The 23,319-nt window shown below is 34.6% G+C and overlaps 2 protein-coding genes across 2 annotated transcripts in view; one reads left to right on the top strand and one right to left on the bottom strand.

Annotated features, from left to right (window-relative positions):
* The first annotated feature begins 2,632 nt into the window (after positions 1–2,632).
* The window catches only part of LOC136802342 (TBC1 domain family member 9-like), a 73,819-nt gene continuing 53,132 nt past the window's right edge, over positions 2,633–23,319 (top strand). The window contains exons 1-18 of the mRNA XM_067059067.1: positions 2,633–2,731; positions 3,907–4,021; positions 4,330–4,381; positions 4,608–4,685; positions 4,798–4,893; positions 5,591–5,677; positions 5,876–6,009; positions 6,253–6,318; positions 6,698–6,774; positions 6,967–7,023; positions 7,196–7,282; positions 7,674–7,806; positions 8,223–8,333; positions 8,473–8,555; positions 9,209–9,370; positions 9,577–9,685; positions 10,240–10,334; positions 10,694–10,788. Coding sequence (XP_066915168.1) covers positions 2,688–2,731; positions 3,907–4,021; positions 4,330–4,381; positions 4,608–4,685; positions 4,798–4,893; positions 5,591–5,677; positions 5,876–6,009; positions 6,253–6,318; positions 6,698–6,774; positions 6,967–7,023; positions 7,196–7,282; positions 7,674–7,806; positions 8,223–8,333; positions 8,473–8,555; positions 9,209–9,370; positions 9,577–9,685; positions 10,240–10,334; positions 10,694–10,788 — 1,681 coding nt within the window. The 5' untranslated portion in view covers positions 2,633–2,687. The remainder of the gene's footprint in view (positions 2,732–3,906; positions 4,022–4,329; positions 4,382–4,607; positions 4,686–4,797; positions 4,894–5,590; positions 5,678–5,875; positions 6,010–6,252; positions 6,319–6,697; positions 6,775–6,966; positions 7,024–7,195; positions 7,283–7,673; positions 7,807–8,222; positions 8,334–8,472; positions 8,556–9,208; positions 9,371–9,576; positions 9,686–10,239; positions 10,335–10,693; positions 10,789–23,319) is intronic.
* LOC136802341 (hexosaminidase D-like) lies at positions 17,637–19,954 on the bottom strand. The gene is made up of 2 exons (XM_067059066.1): positions 19,727–19,954; positions 17,637–19,404 (listed from the first exon to the last, which is right to left on the bottom strand). The coding sequence occupies exons 1-2, from the start codon at positions 19,868–19,870 to the stop codon at positions 17,827–17,829; spliced, it is 1,722 nt and encodes a 573-aa protein (XP_066915167.1). The 5' UTR covers positions 19,871–19,954; the 3' UTR covers positions 17,637–17,826.

Below are 23,319 nucleotides of genomic sequence, written 5' to 3'. Positions count from 1 at the left end.
GATGTTGTTTTTTCTGAAAGCTAGATTTCCTAGTGTGACTAACTGTCAGTATATAGAATAAGAAATCATAGCATGGATCTCCAGGCTATTGGGTATTCAGTTCAAGGTGCTGACGGGGTGCTAATTGAAAGCGTCTATAGTTGCAAAAATGGGCCTCAAAGCCTCCTGCGACTCAACCAAATAGAAATTTGCATTTACAAAATAGTGGAGATAATGTACCGGGTGACCCACGAAAAGGTATAAGAGTTTGGAGGGTAATTGTGTCCGAAAATTTTCTTTTTTGACATTTTTTGACTGCTTTTAATAATGACTTTTGACTTTGTACCTCCATACCGTGAGATTGGGTAACTTGCATCAGTGGAGGCTAACATGCATAGACCTCAAATAAAAGACCTGGCTGGTCATTAAAATACAAAATTAAATCAAAACAAAAATGGTAGAGTAGAGCTGCGAACAGAGCTGCGTAGTTGTATTTTAATTACCAGCTCAGGGAGTTTTTGGAGCTTTTCTTAAGAAGGTTTGTTGAACAAATTCCCCTCAAATTTTAGTATGCTCTTTCTATTTATGATATTTTACCACCCTGAAAATTTTTTGCCAAAAAAAGACTGCTATCAAAAGATAGAAGCTGAACGCCCACTTTTCCTAACCCCTTGCAGGTAAAAATGTGTTTGTTTCTTCCCTGTTTTAAAAAAACACCAGCTGGTCAATGAGACAGGGATGTGAAATACTGAGGAATTCAATCTTTAATAGAAAAAAGGCGATATCATGCAATTTCAAAATTCGGAGGTACAATAGCCATACCTAGTTAGAAGTGTTGTATGAAGTTACATCATAATTTACTCAGAAATTAAAAAAAATTTAAGTTCTAAAATGAACTATTAGTGCGATAAAATCCTAGAGATAAATACGATGAAAAATCAGAGAAAAGTACTGACATTTAAGAAGATTCCTACAAGTTAGGAACAAACTCTTCACATTAAAATGCAAAATATTCTTTGATTTTATCAGCTGTATCACAATCATTTAGAACACTTAAAAGTACATCATAAAAATCATTTAGTCGAGTCTGAATGGATTAAATGGGAATCGAATTCCCTGCTTAAATATTTCAAGCAAACATCTTTGTTTCTATTTATCCAACATTGTTTTTGTTTTTACTATAAAAACTGATCTTAGCATTCTAGTGGTTTATGACACTTTGGCTCTGGCTCGAGGGCAAATTGAAGAACATTTTTGTTACATTTCAAAATCTGTCTGCTACGGAACAGACCATTGTTGCAGCAATAACAGCAAATGTCTCCGAAAATGGAGGAAAAGATAGTCAAAAGTTGAAATTTTGTATGTTTTACCAGAAAAGGGTGAGGAATTCAAAAATCACATTTGTATTCAATTTTTTCATTTTCCTATTTTTTTTCTCACTTTTTTGCTTCTCTACCATGGGAAAGAATTATTTCTCTCTAAAAAGTTTTTATTTCTAGCAATGAAGATTTTGATAGATTTAGGGTTTTTTTTAAAAAACTTATTTTACTAAATAATAATTAATATTAATATCTTTTCTCAGGATTGGCTCATAGGATCTTTTAGATTTTTGGTACAAAGATACAAAATGGTAATACCCAAAATGTGACAAAGCTTGATTTTTGGAAAAATTGTTTTGAAAAAAATTTGAAAAGTGGTTTTTCAGGAATAATAATTTATTTTTTTTAATTTAATGCTTTCTGTTGAGTAGCCAGGCAGGTCCATAAAAGTATGTTTTTTAGTTTTTTTTCTCAACAAATCTATCTCCTTGGTGTGTGGTAAAAAATACCAAATTGTTCTCTGGTATCACAAGCAAGGCATGACCAAAATTCATTTAGTTAATCACCGCTCGTTATGGTTTAATGTCATTATTTATGCACCTTTGCAAAATATTTTTACCTTACACACTCCTGTCTTGCTGTTTCGGTCAAGGTGTATATTCTGCTTGCAATAGAATATCTGTTTACAAGTTATTTTGCAAAGGTTTTCAAAAGTTTTCCCTCTTACTCTCCAAGCCATTGTAAAGTATCTGAAAATTGGACTGTTCTTGATATGGTTTATAAGCGGTCTAATAGGGGTGGAATTTTTGTTTTATATCAGTCTTCAAAACTATTAGAAAATCTAATTTTGAATGGTTCAGGTCGCTTGTAGATGCTTTTGACCTTGTTAGACCGGTCTTCAAGGGTGTTCGTTAGTGTTTGTTAATAAGGACTTCATCCAAATTTGTACTGACCGGTCAACCAAGACCAGTCTGGGACTGAACACTAAATGGTTGCTTATTTACTGGATTCATAGCAGTTTTTTGGTAAATTTTTACGTGTTATTTACCAACCCTTAAAAGAAGACTGTCTGAAGACCAGTCCAATTTTCAGGTATTTAAAATCGTTTGGGGAGTCACACTTCTAATCAATGATGCCTAACTTGACAAAAGTGGTAGTGTGTATTTAATTTGTGAATAACTTTGGTTTTCCCATTCTGCTCCAATTTGTGTCAACTCATACCAAAACTAACTGCATTTTGTTACACTTGCTAAAAGTTGACCCAACAGAACTGAAAAATACTGTTTTGTTGTAGTTGTTTCTTTGCTGTTGTCAATAATATTTTTGTTTTTTATAGTAATGTACAGTTATATGTAATAACTGGATAAAAATTAAAATTTATCATCAATCATGTGGGTCAAACCACAAGAGGTTTTGATTGCAAATGCATTTTGGTAAGTCCCTCATTGTTGAGATATAAATGCACTTTTTGAATTAGGAAAGCTATAATTTTTGTTATTTACTTACTGTATGCCAATAAAAGAAGGGAAGCTTCTGAAGTGATTCCTAACTATTTTGGCATTAAATCTCCTAATCACCTCAACCAGAGAAATGGGATGGAATAGAAAAAGTGCTTCTCTAATTACCCGAAGTGTTCTGATCGTGTCTATTGAAAACTCCTTTGTTTTAGCTTTAATTTGGTCGTTACAAAAAGCTCAGAAAAAAACGGCTTGCCATGCGAAGAGGGCTGGTTTCTATATGCTGTGTTTATAAAAGTGGTTTTATGTTTTTAAACTTTCAGTATCCAGTAACAAATTTTACACTAACTTGTAGTCTGAAAAATTCTTATCACAATGATACGAAATTATTTCTAAAAAATTTGATAGGAATTCATCAAAGACAGATTTGATTTCTTATTTTCGTGCACTTTAACTTTAAATCTAATTATGTGGTCATGATGCCGTTATATCATTAGAATCACTAGAAAATTCTGAGCAAGAAAATATAGGTATCTTTAGGTATAAAAGAGGTCTTCCCAAAATATAAGCCTCTAAAGTTTACGCATAATTTGACCTGAAACAAAAGAATTTCGTCATACCACGCTAATTATACAACTTTTAAGTAACAACAAAGGAAATCCATTAGCTCGAAACAAACCCCCTTAAGGGCAAAGGACCTGGTATATGACGAGCCGTTTGTCTATTGTTCTGAAGAAGCTGTTTTTCCATCTCTTTACATTCCTCTGCCTGAATTTTTAAATTGTGATGCTTTTTATAACTCAATTATTCATTTCTTGTAGAAAAATAATGATAGTTTTATTTATCTTGTGAAACATTTTAATGTAAAGTTGTTTTTCAAATCAAGGTTGATTTTGGACAAAATAGCTTTAGTTAAATAAACTTACTCCTACTTGGATTACAAACGCATGTAAAACATGCTTTGTTTGTTTACATCTTGATTACTTATTGCACAACAAACTTTTTACACTGCACTCAATCTTTTGCCAGAATTGTTACATTGAGACTTTCTGAGAACTTTTGTATCTGTTGTTATTTTTGCATGGTTATAACTGTGTTGCTGTATATGTCGTAAAATTTATTTATCTCTGAAAAAGTTTATTGTTTTTTAGGGAAACTGAGCGTGCAAATCCATTTTTCACACTACAGAAAAGAAAAGGTCATGGTGGAGGAGGTGGCTTCACATCGCTGCTACTTGGAACCCTGGATAATGTTTTAGATAATAAAGTATTTTCTTTGAATTTTGATTATTGTTTTGAGGGTCAGCAGTGATTTGATAATTTCTTCTTTTTTCTTTTTTTATATCTTTGATCTCTGGAAACTGAAGATGAGGAAAACATTTATCATTTTTTCCATAAAATGCTGATTGAGCTGAGCTGATATTACAACTTGTCATTTTCACCAAGCTATGAAAATGATGTTTGTTTAGTAATTTACAAATATATTCACAGCATTGAGGGAAAGAATTTCTAAGAAATTCTAAGAGATTCTCTGAACTTGCCCGTTTTAAACTTTTTATGCTTTTTTGTATTTAGCCACCACCATACAGAATATTGTTACAGTTGGCTGATTCTGATGTCTGCTATTGTAAGTTAAAGTAGAGTCACCAATGAATTCTTACTTTCTTTTATGAAATACATGAAAAGTCTGGAAAAGTTGTATAAACTTTTGGTAACTAAATTTTTGAAAACTATATGTTAATATTGATTTTGGTACATTAACTACATTATAAGTACATAAGTCTTTGGTTTAAAATTTTAGTTGAATTAATCTTGGAACAAGCTTGTAACCTTCTGCACTCTGCCTTTTTTAGTGATTGCAAACTCTTCGTCCAAAGGTGAAATTGAAGAAGATTGGCAGTGGCTACTAAAGCATTTAGTAAATACTATTGGTATGTTTACAGAATTTCGTTGTGTTTTATAGTTTGAAATTTGATGTCAGTATTGTTGGTTTACTTCAAAATATCTTCAGAACTGAATTCTGATTTTTCTATTCAATTTTAGAAAACTTTGAAACAAGTGACGACATGAGGGAATTTGTGAAAGCAAAAATTGAAAGTCTGGTGGCAAGTCAGCAGCTACACAATGTTGTCAATAATCGTATGTTGTCCTATTTGCCTCATCCTTAATAAATCTCTAAAAACACATAAAGTATTTTAATTTTTTTTTGCATTCTTTTGAGAATCGATAAAATCAACATGTCTATTGAAATCATTAATGTTTATTGAAAAATGAATTTTAGAAATGCAACTTTTCAACTGAATGTACTGAGTTTTTTTTTCTCCAAAAGTGATGTTATGAAGGTGTTGAGTAAAATGTAATGGACCACCAAGGCGATCTGCAGACCTGTGTAGACATCATCATGTATCAGTATCAGGGTGCCTTTTAGATCAGGATTTCGTTTCTATTAGTTAGGGTCAGGGTTGGAGCTCAAGCGTCACAATATATGGCCAAAGGTCTTCTTAGGTGCACTTGTACCCTGTGGCGAAACATGGGATTTCAAAGTGATGCTTGTAGGGGCACCGTTAGGGTTGGGTTAGCTACTTTAGTGGCCACTTTACACTGTAAACCCTATTCTGCTGTGTCTCGTTGGATAAATTAGTTAGGCGTTAGGTTTGAAATCCAAATCACTCATTATAGTTGAAAGTCTGAAAAGGGGGATCGGAAAGAAGAATGGAAGATTGGAAATAGAAAAAACGAAAAAAATTCTTGGTACAGCTTGGTAGCCATTTAAAATCTACTCAGCACCTGCTATGGCCAAAGCTTTTAAAAATCATGAACGGTTTTATATTTCTAGCTGAAAGTGATGGTGAGAAGTTTCTATCAGCTACAGCCCGTTTCAAACGCTTGTTTGGTATGCCTGAAGAGGAAAAATTGGTTAATTGTAAGATTTTACATGTTCAGATTCATTTGCTTTTTACTCTTATAACTATGAGTAACTTAACTTGCCTTGAGAAACTACCCTTCTTCCAGATTTCCTAAAATTTGTTGTAACGAATTCCAGCATAAAGTCTCCTTTGAATTTCAGCATTCTTCAAATTCGGCCTTTTAATTCAATGTCATTTACTTTTCACAATTTCAGATTATTCTTGCAGTTATTGGAAAGGGAAAGTACCGCGACAAGGTTGGATGTATTTATCGGTTAACCATTTGTGCTTTTATTCATTCTTGTTGGGAAAAGAAGCACGAGTGGTTCTGGCATGGACAGATGTAACGGTGAGCTGCAAAATTAGTATCAACACCAACTTGATAACCTAAATAAGAAGAGGGGAATACTATCGTTTTCAGGTTAAAGTTATCAAGTTGGTGTAGATTCCAATTTTGTGGGTAGTGTTGTCTGCTAACACATCAAAAGGTTTTTCGTAGATGTGCGCCACTCCTTTAATTACCAGTTCAAGTATTTATTAAATTTCTTCAATATTTCCTGATGATTGTTTATGTATTTCACCCTTTATTTAGAGTCTTGAACGTACAAGTGGAGTGGTATTACCAGACGGAATCAAAGTCACTACACGTACTACTGACGTAAGTAAAGTATTGGTATAATAACAGTAATATGTTTTCCACCATATTTTATTTACCTTACGAAGGTAAACCTTTTCTTATCGATGACATCCTGGTATTAACATATATGAATGCTCTTCTTATTCAAAAGTTAAAAACTTTCACATTTTGATTCGGTTACAATGACTATTGTTGCACTTACCACATTTTTAGTATCAGGATGTGTATTCCAGCACCGCAATACAGGGTGACAGGGTGAGTGACAGGCTGATACACGTCACTCACCTCACTCATTATGTTATACAAGATTTGGCTAGTCCGTTCATGGGCTCTTTCTTCCCTAATTTTCTCACATATTCGTTTGCTCATAATAATTTTTTTTGATATTCTTCTTTTTCAGTATTATTTTTCGATGTTTTTGAATTGCTCAGAGACATTCGATTTGATCGAGCAACTTGCCAACATGGGAATGAAAAGGTTTGCAAAATATTCAGTCTTACCGAAGTAGCATCGTTGTATTCAGCTTTTTTTTCGTTCCAATCTGTTAAAACTTAATAACACATATACCTTGATTAAGAAACAATTTTTCTGATATTGACCAATGGTAGAGTTGTATCAATTCAATTCGACGAAAATCTATATTATTGACGTAGTTTTTCTCTTGTTAAGATTGCTATCTGAAGAGATGTCCATCGATCAAGACAGAAGCATCACTATTGTGTCAAGGTGAAACATTCTTCTTTCTGACCAGCCTTTGAGCAATCATTAGTTTGTACCTGCATTATGGGTTATCTTTAGTTTAGTTTTCAAGTTCCTAGAAACTACTTAAATTTAGTTCTCTTTCTCTATTGGATTTTATTGCTCATCTCCTCGTAAACGCGTTTCTAATCATTTCTAGAGGGAAGAAAAACAAAAAGAAGAGCAAGAAATTGGGACCACAATTGAAACGTGACTTGGACGCACGTGCGAAAAGCGAACACTACAGGTAACGAAACCTTTCGAATGGTGATTTTTATCACTGGTGTCTTTGCGAGATGCTTTTTTTGATAGATAGATTGCAGTGTTAAAAGTTCTTCCGTCTCAGACGGATTTCCGTCTCAGTAAAGTATATAGAGAGGCTTTTCCGTCTCAAAATTCTGGATAATTCACCAAAATTGCAAGAATAATATGCTAATTTGCTGTGTAAAATCCATTTTCCGTCTCAGACGAAAATCTTGCTTTGACCACTGAGATTGGTCATTTTAAGGAATTCAAGGAGGGAAAATTTTCTATAACATTATAGCGACCTTATTACACATAAAGAAGTCTTACTTACTGATAAAACCTATTGTTTTTTTAATTCTTTGAGAAGTACTTTCATTTTTTCTTTTTTTCAGACGTATATTTCATTTATCGAAGGAGGAAAAATTAGATGGCAGTTTGTACTGCACTCTATGGAGTCCGTTCAGTAAAGCTCATATGTGGGGTGATTTGTATATCTCACCAAACTACATCTGCTTTGAAAGTAAAGTAAGTCTCGTTAATTGATAAATCTTGGAAAGATATTATTCATGATCATGTTTTATGAGATCCCAAGAAAGTGTTTCCTTTTAATGTTACACCATCATTCTCTTGGTACTCTCCTTATAATTGCTAAGTATGTCATATAATGTTTTTAACGTCCTGGACGTGGTTCGAACTCGTGAACTTACGCACTATTACCCAAACTTTTAAACCCTACTACAGTCAGTTAACCACTTGTCCTATGTACGGGTGATGAAAGGAGCCTACACTCCATGCTCAAAAATATCATAGTAATCTCAGTGGAATCCAAGTTGTAATGCTGCTTGGAAGCCGAAGGTTTAGTGAATTTAAAATAACTAAAATATTTTTCATTTATGAAGCCGTTTTTTGCCGTTTTTTATATCTCTTACGTTTAATCACAGATCAAGCAGTTATGTTCGGTAATCATTCCAATGCGTGAAGTGTCAGTGGTAGAGAAGATGACCACTACAAGCATCGTGCCTAATGCTGTCCACATCACCACCAAGTCTAAGGTACTATCCACACACTACGACTACTGGCTTGTGTCTTTTCCAGTTCTAATTTTTTGTCTTTCAAATTAATTTCGATTTTTAAAACTCTTTGTCTTTCTTTTTACAAAAACTCTACAAGAACCACATGTTATTTTTTCAGATGACATTCTTATTTGCTTCACTGAAAGATCGAGAATTCCTGATGGAAAAAATTTCAGATTTCCTTTCCAAAACGCCTGTAACGTAAGTTAACAGATTTCATATTTTTCTTTTTGGACGAGTTCTCCACTTTACATTGTACTTTTCAAAAGTGCGGCTCCAATATTAACAAAAAGCATTGAAACAGTTCAATTGGTTTAGAATCTGGACCAATAGTAGGGGGAAATTTGCAAAATCGCTCGATTTTTTTAGTCAAAGCACTTGTTATACATTTTTGGAAAGCTAAGGGGTAGGGGAATCAAAATAACTTGGTTGCCGATTTTTTTTCGGACACTTTGGTGTGATTTTCGGACAAATACGACGGTCTCAGGCAAAAATCATAGGGTGAAAAATTAATGAAAATTTTAGCTTAAGAAAACGGAGACCTGTTGTATATTTATGGAAAGCTCTCAAAAAATTAAGATTAGTGATATATTGCGAGTATAGGTAATGTCAGTACCTAACTCGAGATATTGAGCTTCCAAAAGTGCAAAAACTGGACAAAACAGCTATTTCTGGCTGAAAACACTGTTTTAATGGTTAAGATCTCGAGTTAGGTACAGAAATCACCTATATTTGTTCGCCAAGCTCAAATAAGACCCCTGTATATACTCCATACCTACAACTACAAGTTCTAATAAATTAATTTTCAGAAGGCCATCTCAATTCTAAATGACATTTTCGAAACACTTTTGCAGGACGATTCTTGAAGAACCACCGATGGGCGATGTCAACGATCAAACAACACAATTCCAACCAGCTTTGAAGACAGTCTTTTGTCCTGTCAGCGAAGCTGGTATTCCTGTCAAAGAATCGGTTAAAGAACATCTGTGGAGCATGCATTTTTCTGAATACGGAAGGTTTGCTTTCTCGTAACTCTATTTTAAATTTAGAATGTTGAAAAGATACTTGCGCACTGATTCATTTCATTAGGATATTTTTTGCACTTTATAAATATTGTTGGCAATTATATCAAACTTTCAACATTTCTCCGTGATTACCGCAAATTTCCACTGCTGAATTTTCATTGTTGCAGAAACTTTCAAAGATTGTTTTCTTCTTTCAGAGGGATTTGTATGTATCGGACACCAAAGACACACGAGTTAGTGTTGAAGGGAATTCCGGACAGTCTGAGAGGTGAAATATGGTCCCTCTTTTCTGGCGCGGTCAACGAGGTACCTACTTTTAGGCCTACATTATTTAGCGTATTACAGAATTTGATTTACGAAAATCATTCTCCTTTCTTATTTGTTTACGTCGATGGGCCAGTAATTTTGGACATACGGAACATTCTGTCGATTGTATCAAGGGTTCCACAGCATGTTACCCATAAACTGAACAAAACATTGATAGGACGAGTGGTCCCTTGTACCAGTCAGTTATCAGAAATTTCAAAGATATCAATAACTGTGTTTAAGGTTCTAAAATTGAAAGCATCTGATGCGCTTCTGCCGTTTTGTTTTGATTAGCGTTCTATCACCAATGAATGGTCGAAGCATCAAGGTAGATTATCCAGTTCAACCCCCCCCCAAGCAGCTCATATCAGATTTCAAAATAGTACTTGATTCCTCGCTTGATACTCAGCAGTTAAAGTGTGAGTCAAGGGGAGCAATCTAGGGAAAGAAGTGGTACCCTATCCTACCTTCGGGTGGACAGCGAGGGAAAAGGAAGCTTTGGCGTCATCCTCAACGTTTTTCTAGCAAAGTTTCCAAAATTTGTTTCTTCGTAGCTGGCCAACAATCCTGGATATTATTCACAACTGGTGAAAGAGAGTATCGGTAAAATGCTGACCACAGCTGAAGAGATCGAACGTGATCTGCACAGGTATGAACCTGACAATTAACTTTTATACTATATACAAAAAATTAATTAGAGGATTTTAAAGAGCTTTAATGAATGGAGTAAAAGTAAAAATGTACGTGCTCCTTTAACCTGTGCTCAATCCAACTGTGTCTTGAAAACCTGTTTTTTTTATCTATGATACCTTGATCTGCGGATGCGCTTTTTTATTTAGAGGTTAAAGTGATTTGCATAGCCTTTTGCCTTTCACAAAAGAAGCACCTATATAAAACTAAAACTTTTATGACTGCAAAATGTCTATTTGTACCGTCACGACTACCTGTCTTTCAACCGAAATTTAAAATAAGAATATGTGCGTTATTATAATGTATTCTTTTTCTCAGATCATTACCGGGCCACCCAGCATTTCAATCAGAAGTTGGCATTGCAGCCTTGAGAAGAGTGTTGACTGCTTATGCTTACAGGAACCCAAGCATCGGTATGAATGCATATATTTGTTTGATTTCTCGCAGTCTTTCAGTTGTTGGGCTAATGTTATTGCATTGTTTGCCTCTTACCTTGCGTAACCTTGTTCAAGCGTGTGACATTAAGTCTACAACACGTAAAACTTCGTAGCTTTATCAACAAGTGAAGCAATCCGTTCATCTTGTTAACGCGTTCATCTTGCACCTCAGAAGAAGGGGATTTGTTTCCATGATCTCATTCTCACTGGTATGACAATCCAATCACAACTTCTATATTCAGCTACCTATTTACGTAAACACTTCATTACATTAGTTTGTTTGGGTGTTTCACCGGGTCAGTGACTTTTCTTCGTCAAGTCTTATCTGCTCTGAATAAGCTATTCTCTTTTTGCCTGGTAAACTTCTCGTGTCGAATCTAAAATCTAAAATCTTAGAAAATCAACAATTCTGGAAAGAAAGATGCTTATGTTCTATTTTGGGGAGCAATTTTTCTGATCTTGCTGATGTTGCAAAAGGGCATACATACATAGACGGTAAAGTGTTAGCTGTGTGAAGGGTTTTGCCAAGTCGAAATCACCTAAGTAAAATATAGCATTCTTTTCTTACTTTACTATTGGTTGGGTGAAAGTTGCTTTTCCTCGACTTTTGTATCTCGGTAAGGGTGAAGGCTCTTATAAAACCTTATTTGTAAATCTTATTTGATAAGATCTCTTTGTGGATTTTGTATGCTCCAAGTGATACGTCATAGAAAGGGCATTATACAAGCGCTGCATAAATTATCATACATTAGTAATAAAACATTTTCCGGGGGGGGGGGGTTAAAAATTAACTTTTACTGTGCTAACTAACTTGCCATGTTCCTAAATTACTAAATTGAAAAGATATTTGTCGTTTTGTCTACCGCTAGCAGACTTTATCTTTGGATAAAATTTCGGGCACTTTTATTGAAGAGTACGTGCCACGTGATGTACTGGTTTTCCGCATAATAGAAATAAAAGAATGCTGTCTTATTTCCTTAATGGGTTTTCCATAGTCATGTGGTTTAAGGAGGGAGACCCTAAAATTGTTGATTTGTTATGACTAAGCAGGAATTGAGATAACAAAAGCTCTGCTGAGACTATAATATCGCTTATTTGACTCAGGAGCACATACTAAAAGTTTAGTACCGTACAAACGGCTGTTTTATCAACTGAAAATTCCTTCAGCCTCATTAATTGACTTTTAATGATGGATGTACGAAAAAGATTAACGATTAATTATAATTTCATTATAGCGATGCAATTAATTATGATGTGATATGCTACTATGCGAATTTTTGATAAAAATTCGGTATCGTTTCTTCCTAAAAAGGCTTTAATGTTTTTTGATATGCCTGTGGATGTACTATAACTATTTCTCAATATTCACATCCATAATCCTCAGGAATGGAAGATACTTTAAGTATCCGTTATGGTGCAAGGTTTTGCTTCTTATTCTAGCAAAATTCAATTTTACGTTCCATATTTTTGGACAAACAAAAGTTTGGTGGTTACAATTCTAGGCTTTTTTGTAACGACATTTCGACTATACTATTATCCTTACCGTATGAAAGATATTCTTTCATGCAACAACTTTACTGTTCGACTTGACAGACGTACAGCTACTGACTGTTGGTATGTTAGTGAAGAGTGACCTCCAGAATGCCATTACATTGTATAAATCTGCATTGATAAGCGATAACATTCTTTTCAAGTCAATTCACTTTCTAGTTCCCGTCCGTCATTTTCTGTTTCGGGCTTATTAGATAGGTATTTTTATTGACGTCATTGGACTACAGCCTCGGGTGAACTTTCATAAAAACCTGTTGTTATTTCTGCTCTAATAATCTTAGTTTTGTAGCTTTTGAAGTAACTGCCATAAGATAATTAGGCTAATGGAGACCTTGTTGCAAACCTAATCAGTCTCTGTGCAACCTACTTTCGATCAAGATTGTGTTGTTTGTTAACTACTCATCTAGTAAACATTCGCCGTGGTTTCGATACAGATGCTTATCTACGATAGAGTCAGTCGTAGAATATTTGAAAATTGTTAATTTCATTTCACTGAAGCCATATATAGAATAGAAAATTTCCAAAAACAACATATTAGTGGTTTATATATTTTTTATTTTGAAAATTTTAATATCATGCCGAATTGACCGCTTCTCACATCGACCTATGTAAAGTTGTTGGCCGGATTTCGTCGGTTAAGCCCTGAAATTATCTCGCGTCGCTGCAATGACACACGATCACGTGAGCCCTCGTGCAATTTAGCGTTTTAATGTTTGAGCTTTATGTTAGATTGAACCAAGATATATGTCATACGAAAATTTAGATTGCTTCATCATTTCTAAATTTTGAGACGAGGCATGATCTCTTTAAAAAATAAATTTTTGTCATTTTTAGCTTTAGACATTGTACACTTTGACAAAATAAACTACTGAAAGTCAATAAAGGGCAAAGTTTTCCACTTTACGGATAAGGAAGGAATAAACAAAATTAAAATTGTTTCGATTTTACTAAAGCAAGATAACCTCGTGACTCCTGAAGCTAAGTGTGTTGGCCCATTTTATTATTTGCGATTAATGTAATTTCTAATGTAAAAAATGTTTTAAAAGGTTACTGTAAAGAATTATGAAGTAAAATTTATCTTCGGCACTATATTTTGTTGATGCGATGCTTTTGTCCATCAAAAGAGTGCTTAACCAACCGAAGTCAGAAGCGTGATATCATAGAGTTGAAGTAATGAAGATTATTGTTTCAATACACGTTTTTTTTTTTTATAAGGAACATGTTTATAAGGAACTCGAGGCTGAAAATGGTTCAAAAAATAAGGAATTGTTAAGGAACTGCTCAGGCTGAGAATAAGTGGATTTGAAAATAATGTACCTTATCGGGACTAATTTGACCAAATTTTGATCTTTCAAGGGGCAAAAAGTTCAAAATTTCCTATGTAGTAAGGAACTCGATAAGAAATTTGAGACTGAAATTCTCTGTAAAAATAAGGAACTCCAGGCTCAGAGCAAAGTTAAGGTTCCTTATAAAAAAAAACGTGTACTGACACTTTCATGTCTTCATCTTCCGCACTATACAAATTTTTTAAAGTCAGTTCTTGGTACTTTCTGTTTGTTAATTAGAGTTTGTCGTCCTACTAATGTTTTCGGGAATTTGAATAATGTCCACTGAGGTATATTCAGAAATGCTTCGAAAATCACGCACTTTCTGTTCTAAAAATATTCTTTACGCAATACAATGGATAAGAAATTAATAGGAAATCAAATTTAGGGTTTTTTTAATTCGTTTGTCATTTTAAGAAAGAATCGCCGAAAAATGTAGAGAATTTGAAACTTTCTTCCATTTGACCAATCCACTCTTCTACAACCATTCTCGATAGCTGTTAGCATTCCTTTGTGTGTCAACAAGTGCCTCGACATGCAAACATATCTTAAAGGTTGATGCTTTAAACCTATTTTAATGCCACTCTATACTAAACAAATAAAACGATAGTTTCGGAAGCTCAAAGACCTGCACGCGCCAGTCAAATCCTCAAACAAATATTTGTGTCATCGGAAGAGAGGGGTCATTTACCGTTTATTCAAATCCCGTAACTGTTACGAATCGGTCTTCAAAAAGGGAAATATTTCGATATTTAATCCACGAATAAATATTTGATATTTTCTGTCCAAGAAAGCAGCATCTCTAGACTACCAAAATTGCTGAATTTTTTAAAATTTGGATAAATTAAATTGATAAAATTAGCTGTATCATTAAGTTTTATGATGATTTGATGTCGAAGAAATTTCAATCATTTTAAATAAGTTCGTAACGCTTCATCGGCAGAAGGTCGATTTGCGTAAAAGTGGACATGAAAAAGGGTCAAAAAATTTTTTTTCTGTTGTTTGAATTTTTTATTGTAATGACGTTTTTTCTTTACCTTATGGATTTAAGTTTCATATTCCGAAGCAGTCCTACGTGATTCTGATCTGAAAGAAAATGGCGGCTACTTCAATGTTGAAGGCACCCAAAAAATTGTCCCGTACGTAACAATCATTAAAATTTACTAAAAAAATTTTCTAAAAAGCCTGCAATACCCTTTATTGACATTTTCCACTCCTACTACATGGTTGCCATCAATTTTCAATAAAATGTTACACACAGAAAGAATCATAAGCAAAAAATTTTCAACATATTTATGAATTTTTTAACGGAAAATCCTATTCTACCCCATATTAACTATGATAAACTCTAAAATAGAAGTACATGAAACACTTAAACAGATAAAATTATAGTTACAGCTATATATGAGAAGAAAAAAGCAATAAAACACTGTAAGGTCAAGTAATCCTCAGTATAAAATAGCATCTTTAAAGCCACTGGGGGTGACAAAAAATGTCCCGTACGTAACAAAATTTTTAAAAATTGCTTTGAAGTCTGAAACTTTTCCAAGAAAACAATCAGTTTCACAGAACAAGAATTTTTGTTGGTGTGGTAAAGTGTAAGCTTTGTCCCAGATGTTTTTTCTTTTGCCCACTCCAAGTACTTAAACTCTTTTTTACATGCTTTAATTTTGGCGTGCAATTCTTCCAATTTGTTTTGACTATCTGGACTGTCACCTCTGAAAGATCTTCGATTGTTAAATTAATATTGGGTAAAGTTTTTTTTATATATGATAGTTTATAAACTCAGGGTTCATGCAGGTCATGCATAAGCATGCACCCCAGTCCTCTGGCTTCGGCTTAATAGTATTTTCTGAAACATAGCGCCAGAATTGAGCATAATTTTCCGCTTCAAACTTATGCCATAGAGTTTTTATTGATGACATTTTATGACTTTTCTTTTCATCGGGAACAACAACAGAATTAATGTCCTGATTCATGAAATTTATGACCTTCTCGTGAAGAAAAGATCGGGTGTCTTCTTTGGCTTTGAGCCTACCTTCCACCTTATCGAGACGTAAAGCGGACTGACTTCTAATGGAGGATTGCTCAAGGCTAATCTTTGTAGGGCGCGTCTTTTTCCATGAGGTGATACACTGTTTATGACTAATATATCAAGGTTTACAGATTCTGGGGTTGCAGACTGACTGGTTTCATTCTCATTGCTTGCCTGCTGTCTTTTAAGCCTTCTGTTCTTGTTGTATGTAAGCTTAACTTTAATTTTTAAAGTGTCCTGTTCTTTTCTCATGTTTTCAGAATTTTGCTTTCTCTTTTTCTTGCCAATTAGTTTATTTCTTTGTAAAATTGATAACTCAGATGCTTGTCCCTCACTTTATCTTTTTCTGGCCTGTTGTAATCTCTTACTCGCTCTTCCCTTCTTGCAATACTCCTCTTTTGCCTCATCATTTTTAAGTCGTTGTTTTTTCTGCTTTTCCCTGATCTTCTCTACCCTTCCTCTTTTCATCTCTTTAAATACTTCACCTCCCAATGAATCTTTCATACGCTGTTGATGCTCTCTTACTCGTTGATTGACTGGTTTCATTATTATCTTGTTTTATTCTACTTTAAAAAACAAACATAAGATTTATCATAATTTGTTTATGTTAGCAATCTAGCCTCAAATGAATATGTTACTATTGCTGATAATCATAAGTTCTTTGTTGTTACGTACGGGACAAACTTTCAAAATACTACATACACTCCCTCACATCTCTAGGCTCTATTATATCATGAAAAAGGGTCAGCTAAAATTTCAAACCAATGACTTATAAAGTCAGAGAAACAGCTAGAGAAAAAACTAAAAGGGTTTCAGTGAAATCTCAGGTTACATTTAGTGGGTCACACTATAGATATAGATTGGACTCTGTATTGCAACCTTTTGGATTGTATTACTCCCTCACAGCTATCAATGACCCTCTCAATCACTCAACTGACTGAAAAAAGTTGTCTTGAAGGTAGGTGATTGATAACAGCCATCATATGTTCAATAAAATTGGAAGTAAACACTAAAATATAGTTCAAGAAACAGCTGTGTATTTAATAGAAATTTGTTGTTACGTACAGGACAAAGTTACGTACGGGACAAATTTTATTTCTAAGCAGTTTTTTGGAAAAACGATGTAGACTCAGAGAATTTAGCAATCATTTTTAGAGAGGGATCTGGAAAACTTACAAAAAACTGAAAAAAAACAAATTTTAAACCAAACTTTCAGGGAGATATGCCCAATTTTATAGGTGTTACGTACGGGACATTCACGTAGAACCATCTCCAATTAGGCTCAAATCAGTTAAAATATCTTTTTTTCTATGGTTTTTACAGCAAATTTTAAATTTTAGTTATGATCCACAGATATCAATTAAGAAATCTATGTAAATTATTTGTCATAATGGTTTCACAAAAGATTATACCAGTTCATTCAACCAAACTGTTACGTACGGGACATAAAAGCTCAACCGTGAAGTAAAATCTCTGCCCATTTCTCCCACTAGCACTTATAAATAAAAACAAGGCAAAAAATTTTAATTCAACCTATCCTTCATTGGATGATCCAACAAAAGATGCCACACAACACAAGGATTATGTTACAATTAAAGCTTTAAAATTAGAATTTTCTCAAAACCGTCCCGTACGTAACGCAAAATGTCCCGTACGTAACGCGATATTTCCAGATTGGAAACAATTCTGGTGAAAAAATTTTACAGTGAGATTTTGTATATTAACAGCAACATATAAAAACAAAAAACCAACAAATTGAAGCACTCTTATAATCCCTGTGGGTCAAACCGTCTCCATGTCCACTTTTACGCAAACCGACCAGAAGTTTAGCAGGGATATTAGGTTTCCACAATTTTCGTTGAAAGCGATTTGAGTGCTCGGATCGTCCAATGAACCTTTACCAATGAGTTCTTAAGTGAGTGTTCTTTATCAACTGCACGAAAACTTTTGTTTCTTAAAAAACATTGCAAAGTTTAAAGTGTTGCAAAGTTTAAAGCGTTATAATCAAGTACTCCCGGTTTCATTTCGGTGAGAAGCCGTACATTTTTCTGGAATTTACTTTTTTTCAGTTTGTAAAAACCAAGTGGAAGAACTAATGGTGAGTTAATTCAAGTCAGATTTAATGTTCCCGTCGGAATCGAAATGTTCACTCATGACTTTCTGCACCATCTCCATGGTCTTGATAGCTTGTCTTTGGACATGATACAATTTATCTTGCATCCATTCTTCCACGGTGTCGTCAAAAAAGAATTTCCCCAATATCGATCTCGCCGATTTCTCCACTCTCTCTACAATCTTCAAACATGTTCTTGCGTCTTGTATCATGTTTTCCAGCTTGAAATAACTTAGGTGTTTTCTTTTTACGTTATAAGGTCTTAGCCAAGCATTTAAACGAATATCAGCCCAATTTCTGGTCAGATCAACCGCTTTTTCAAATTCACCAAGTAATGGTAAAACTTCACCTCCTGGGAAAGTTCCCGTGTCATATTTTGGTTCATAACGGGCAAAGTTTTTAACATCGATTCGGAATTTCGATTCATTTCCCAAGTCCATTGATGTTTCATAATGTATTGAACTATCGAATCTACCATAACGTAGAGCAGCCAAGCAAAAGACCATACTTGGTATAGCTGCCGGTAATAATTCACACAAAGGTGCGTAATGATCGAAACGACTCCATCCCGTCAAAGCAATTCCCTCCACAACGGTTTTCCCCTTTTTAAGAAACCTATGATAGATTTTCAGCCAGGACAAATTGTTATCTAAACGTTGTTTAATGAATACGAAATCTGACCAAGGTTTGGTGGCTCCCTTAAAAGCACTAGCGAAGAATATTCGAGGGAAGACTTCCATGTATTTTTCCCACATATTTATAGGAAAGTGATCATAATTTACAACATCTTGTTCATAACACCATACCATTGGTGTCGCATACTGACCTATGTTTTTTAAATCTGCCGCAGGCCATGATCTCAACATATCGTCCCAGATAATGGGTGACAATTTGCTACTTGTAGCGTATTGTAGTATAGGAATCATGTGTTCCTGATATAGTTCAGTGTCAGTGTGTGTTTGGTTTCTACATCGCTCGCATTTCTTGATATTCCATACTTCGTCTCCACCAAGGTGTAACCAAGAGATGCCAGGATGTGCAGCAACGACCTGGTCAATCATGGCCTTTACCAAAATGGCTGAACCTTCATTCAAAGGGCAGATGTTTGCCGTTGACCTCTTAACAGCTCTTAAATGTTTGAACTCTTGGTGTTTTAAAACAAATTCCATATGACCGAAGGTCGGTATAAAAGGGATGAGTTGCACTCCTAGGGAACCAGCTTTGTCAACTAGGAGTTTGATGTCATCCCTAGAGTAAGCATGTTTTGTAGCCAGCATTGATAGATTGCCAGACCAAGGAAACATGTCCTCGTACTCCAAAAGAAAGCCTTTTGCACCATGTTTTGCAGCTAGCTCCATCACTTGTATGAGGTAAGCAATTTTTGGTGGAGCTCCTTTCAAATCAAAATGGACAATTCTCATCCCTCTGAAATTCTGCCAACTCTTCGTTGTGGTGATCTGAGGGGTTGTAAGGAGTGAGAGTTGTTGTGTGGTGCAGTTTTGTTGCGTCTCCGATAGTTGTCTCTTTAGATTTTGTACATGTAGTGTCATCTCCGATTCTTTTCCCACCTGAAGGAAAGAATAATGCAATGAAGTATCGAGGAAACGACTTGATGTATGACGAAAATTATTTACAGACTGTCCTGTGGTAGCCGATGATTTTCTAAGCTGGGTAGACCTTTTGTAATTTGGAAACGCTTTATAAATCTTTTGAATAATTTTCAATTCAAAACTGCAAATGAGCCTTGGTTTAATTTTTCAATACAATATTGAATAGATTTGAAATTCTGAAAATTTTAAAATGATTATGTAAATCTCAATCATCTCCCTCGGGAACAAATTTCGGGAAAATAAGACGAAAGTTCTATATGAGAATAACACGTGGTTTTACCTCGCTTCTTTGATTGTTCGCGTCTTGATCAGGTGATGGCAATCCATACCAGAACATTAGAATCGTACAGGATAGGAAAATTAGAATTACAATGGCATACGGCCTGACTCTCGACATTTTATCACTCTCCATGCAAACCAACATATTATGCTACACGAAAATTTTCTGCTTCTCTTATATCTGTATACCACGAAACTACTCTGTAAGCTCTTTTTTTCTTTGCAAAATGATCATGAAAAGTTGGTTCAATTACCGATTTAATAACCCACTTAGACCTTGCTGATTAGCACACAATGGATTTCAAATGTCTAGTATTATGTCTTTTACATTTCCGTAAAAGATGGCTTTGAAATGCTAACTCGAAAATATGTATTTTATTTTACCCTTTTGGTGTCATCGTTAAACATTTTAAGGTAAACATTATGAGAGTAGTAGTTACACTTGTCTCAACCTGGCAAGAAACTGACGATTTGTTCGAGATGGAAAATCTTTTATAAATCCTCACTACAAAAAATATTCACAAATTATATGAATATACAAATATTTTCATAAATTCAATTCAGCATAAGTGCTGTAAATTACATCCTAAATAGTTTTATTATATACCTGTAGGTAAAAACAGCTATTGGATAATTCCTGATATACCACGGCTATTATACAATGGTAGAATTTGTTTCACTTTTGCTTTATAAGATATCTGGTCTGTAAATTTATCAAAACTTTTCAATATGGCTATTCATTTCTCGTTAATAGTTATTTCGGAAAATTGAAGGCCCAAATGTCTCTATGGTATAAAAATTATTGAAAAGCTATACATAGAACCCTTATATTTTGAACATTTTTAATGGGTAAAGAAATCTAACCCTAAAAAAAAATATTGAAAATAATCACACCAAAACATCGTAAAAGGGCTAGTTTAGTTGACTGAAAAGTATTTTCTACTCAAATTTAGTGTACACAGAGAAATTCGAATAATGTACAAAGTCAAACCATTTACTTTGTGTAAACCCTTTTCATTACGATGTACTTGTGGACACCTTCCATCATCTGTTCTGTTTGAACTTTTTCCAAATAAGCAACTTCTTCAAGCTTCTTGCTCCATCTGGGGACTGTTTTTTTACCATAGAAACAGATTTCCTTTCTTCATCATTGATAGCTGTTTAAATAGGTAAACTCTGCAATTGATCAAATATTTCCTTGGTATTTAAAGGGATTCCAACACGTGCGTTCTTTTTGATCACGTGATTCTTTCCGAACTGTTTTAATTTCTTTGTTCTTTGTACTTCTTTCATTGTTTTACTCGCTCAATTCTTTATTTTCAGCCTTCAACAACATAAAAATCATAACACCATGTCAAATCTTATAAGGTTGAAAAGGGAGGAAATAATATTGTTGACAGACAGAGCAAAATTTTGAAACCGTTATTAATTTAGTCATCTTTTCTATGTAATAATTTGTGGTTTATAACGTTTTTGCTATAGTAACCACTTTTGTTATCACTGTTCTGAGGACGTAGTTTTTTTCTGCGTTTGTTTTTTCTTCCCTTTGCGTACAAAGCAAGACCCTATTTTCATCACTTTATAGACTGTGTTAACGGTCAATATGATGCAAGAAAAAAAACCGTTATCTTTTCAGGTGTGGTTGACTATCATTTAAAAAAACCTTGGGAAGTTTAATATCGGCTGTGAGTGACTTTTTAGAAAAATCCAAATAAAAAGCCATAAATTTCCTTGTGTTTGTCAGTAGAGATAATTTCTCCCAATAGTGCAAAACCTTTGGCCACAGTGACCTACTGTAGCAGACCGGATTTGAGAATATTGGAAATAAGGAAAAATACGGTAACCAGGGGCGGTGCGACACCCCTGCAAAACATGCACTCGCAGGGTATGCTCCGGAGTCTTTTTTGTCGCAGCTTGTTTTTAGCCTACCCGGAGTTGTTTTTCCGGATCATTCGTTAGTGTCATTAGATTTATTTTACTGACTTAAAGTCCGCGGTAAATATAAGAAAACTGTTTATCAAGTCGCGTTACAGGAAGCGTGAATTGAGTCTGTATTTTAGATTTTGTGTACAAAAGCGTTTTGCAGGCCTGCACCCTGCAAAATTTTGCAGAAAGACCTGGATGAGGTCAAAATGCAGGGTTTGCCCGGGATTTGATGGCTGTTAGTGTCAAAACGTTAAAAGTCAAGACTCGTCAAATGGCTTTAGATGCTTGGAGAAGAAAAAACAGAATAGACAGTCCTGATTTTATCTATTTTGTCGCAAATTCTGAAGAATTTGAAGCCTGCACATTTTCGATCTTCTCCAAATTCGTCATCTGAGGGCTGCCATCAAGGTCATCTCAATGTTTGTTTTTCTTCTTATGGTTATCTTCTGAAATCCATTGCAACAAGGAAAGTCAAGTCTGTAAGGTATGTGGTATTTTGTTCTATTATTTTTCATGCCTGCATGTTATCAATTATAATTTGATAAGCATAAGTGCAGGAAAAACCGCTTCCCTTCCCCCTCTTTCTCTACTTATCTGCCTATGGCCTATGACTTGTCATAATTTTTGGTAATCAACAAAACCACTTGTTGTGTGTGGTGAGTGAGTGGTGAGTGAGTGGCCAATCATGAAATATTTATAAGATATTTGATCAGTCGGGGTACGTACTTGCTGTTTGTTTGGCCAATCACTCTGGCTAAGAAAAGGTTGACGACAGGAGATGAATATGTGGCAATTTAAGAGGCAAAGGGACAACCAACCTATTGTGGTTTTATTTTGAAATAAGAGAAAAAAAATAACATTGAAACTTTTGTGATTCTGACCTTGACACCCTAATGTTTTTAATATGTTTTGGCCGGTTAAAAAATTTTTCTGGGGAGAGAAAAAGATCTGTGTGGGTCTTTCGCACACTATTTTGAGGTACACAAACATATTGTATTTGACTATGTTTAGTTTGCGGGCCAGCACCTGCCAGTCAAGTACTGGTCATAAAAACTGCACGACAATCTTAAAAATGATTTCTCTATTTTGTTTTAGTTCTCTTCCAAATGGAAATTGCCTGTACAGTTCCATTTCTCTCCATCTTGTGGGCAACAATTCTTTGATGGATACACTTTGATGCCTTGCACGTGTGCAGAACTTTTCCTGAATTGTAAGTATTATTCTCAGAACCAAAAAAACCCATCCAATAAGTTAAGTAGATTGGCTCAGTCATGAAGCATTGCGGTTGGCGGTTACCCACAGTCAGCCGGTTATTATATAAGATTAATTTCACTGGTTATCCAGTTGTCGTTTGACTTAAATTTTGTTGTTTTGTGTTTGTTAAATATGTAGGTGTAGCTTGCAAAGATCCTAATTCCCTCTTCATTATATACTTTCAGGTTAGTTGCCGTTGCCATCATACTGTCCAGTAGCCCCTAGATCAATGGATTATTTTGCACCTTCACGTGGTTGGTACGAAATCTTTGTAAACACTGACAAAGTCTGCTAATAAGATCAGTGAAACCATATTTAACTTAAAGGAAACAACAGAATGGAAATTTCAATCAAAATGATGATGTGTACCTAACATTTAGTTTCTTGGAAGTTTTTGGTTTCAAAATTTTCCCT

Source organism: Clytia hemisphaerica, unplaced genomic scaffold, assembly GCF_902728285.1.
Source record: "Clytia hemisphaerica strain Z4C2 unplaced genomic scaffold, Clytia hemisphaerica genome assembly, whole genome shotgun sequence".
Classification (NCBI taxonomy): Eukaryota; Metazoa; Cnidaria; class Hydrozoa; order Leptothecata; family Clytiidae; genus Clytia; species Clytia hemisphaerica.
Note: the sequence above shows the minus strand (reverse complement) of the source record. Positions and strands in the feature narration are given on the sequence as shown.

Excerpts from the sequence above, each read along its gene's own strand:
- LOC136802341 (XM_067059066.1), bottom strand. The coding sequence starts at position 19,870 with ATGTTGGTTTGCATGGAGAGTGATAAAATGTCGAGAGTCAGGCCGTAT. Across the intron at positions 19,405-19,726 it reads CGAACAATCAAAGAAGCGAG|GTGGGAAAAGAATCGGAGAT; the intron begins GTAAAACCACGT and ends TCTTTCCTTCAG.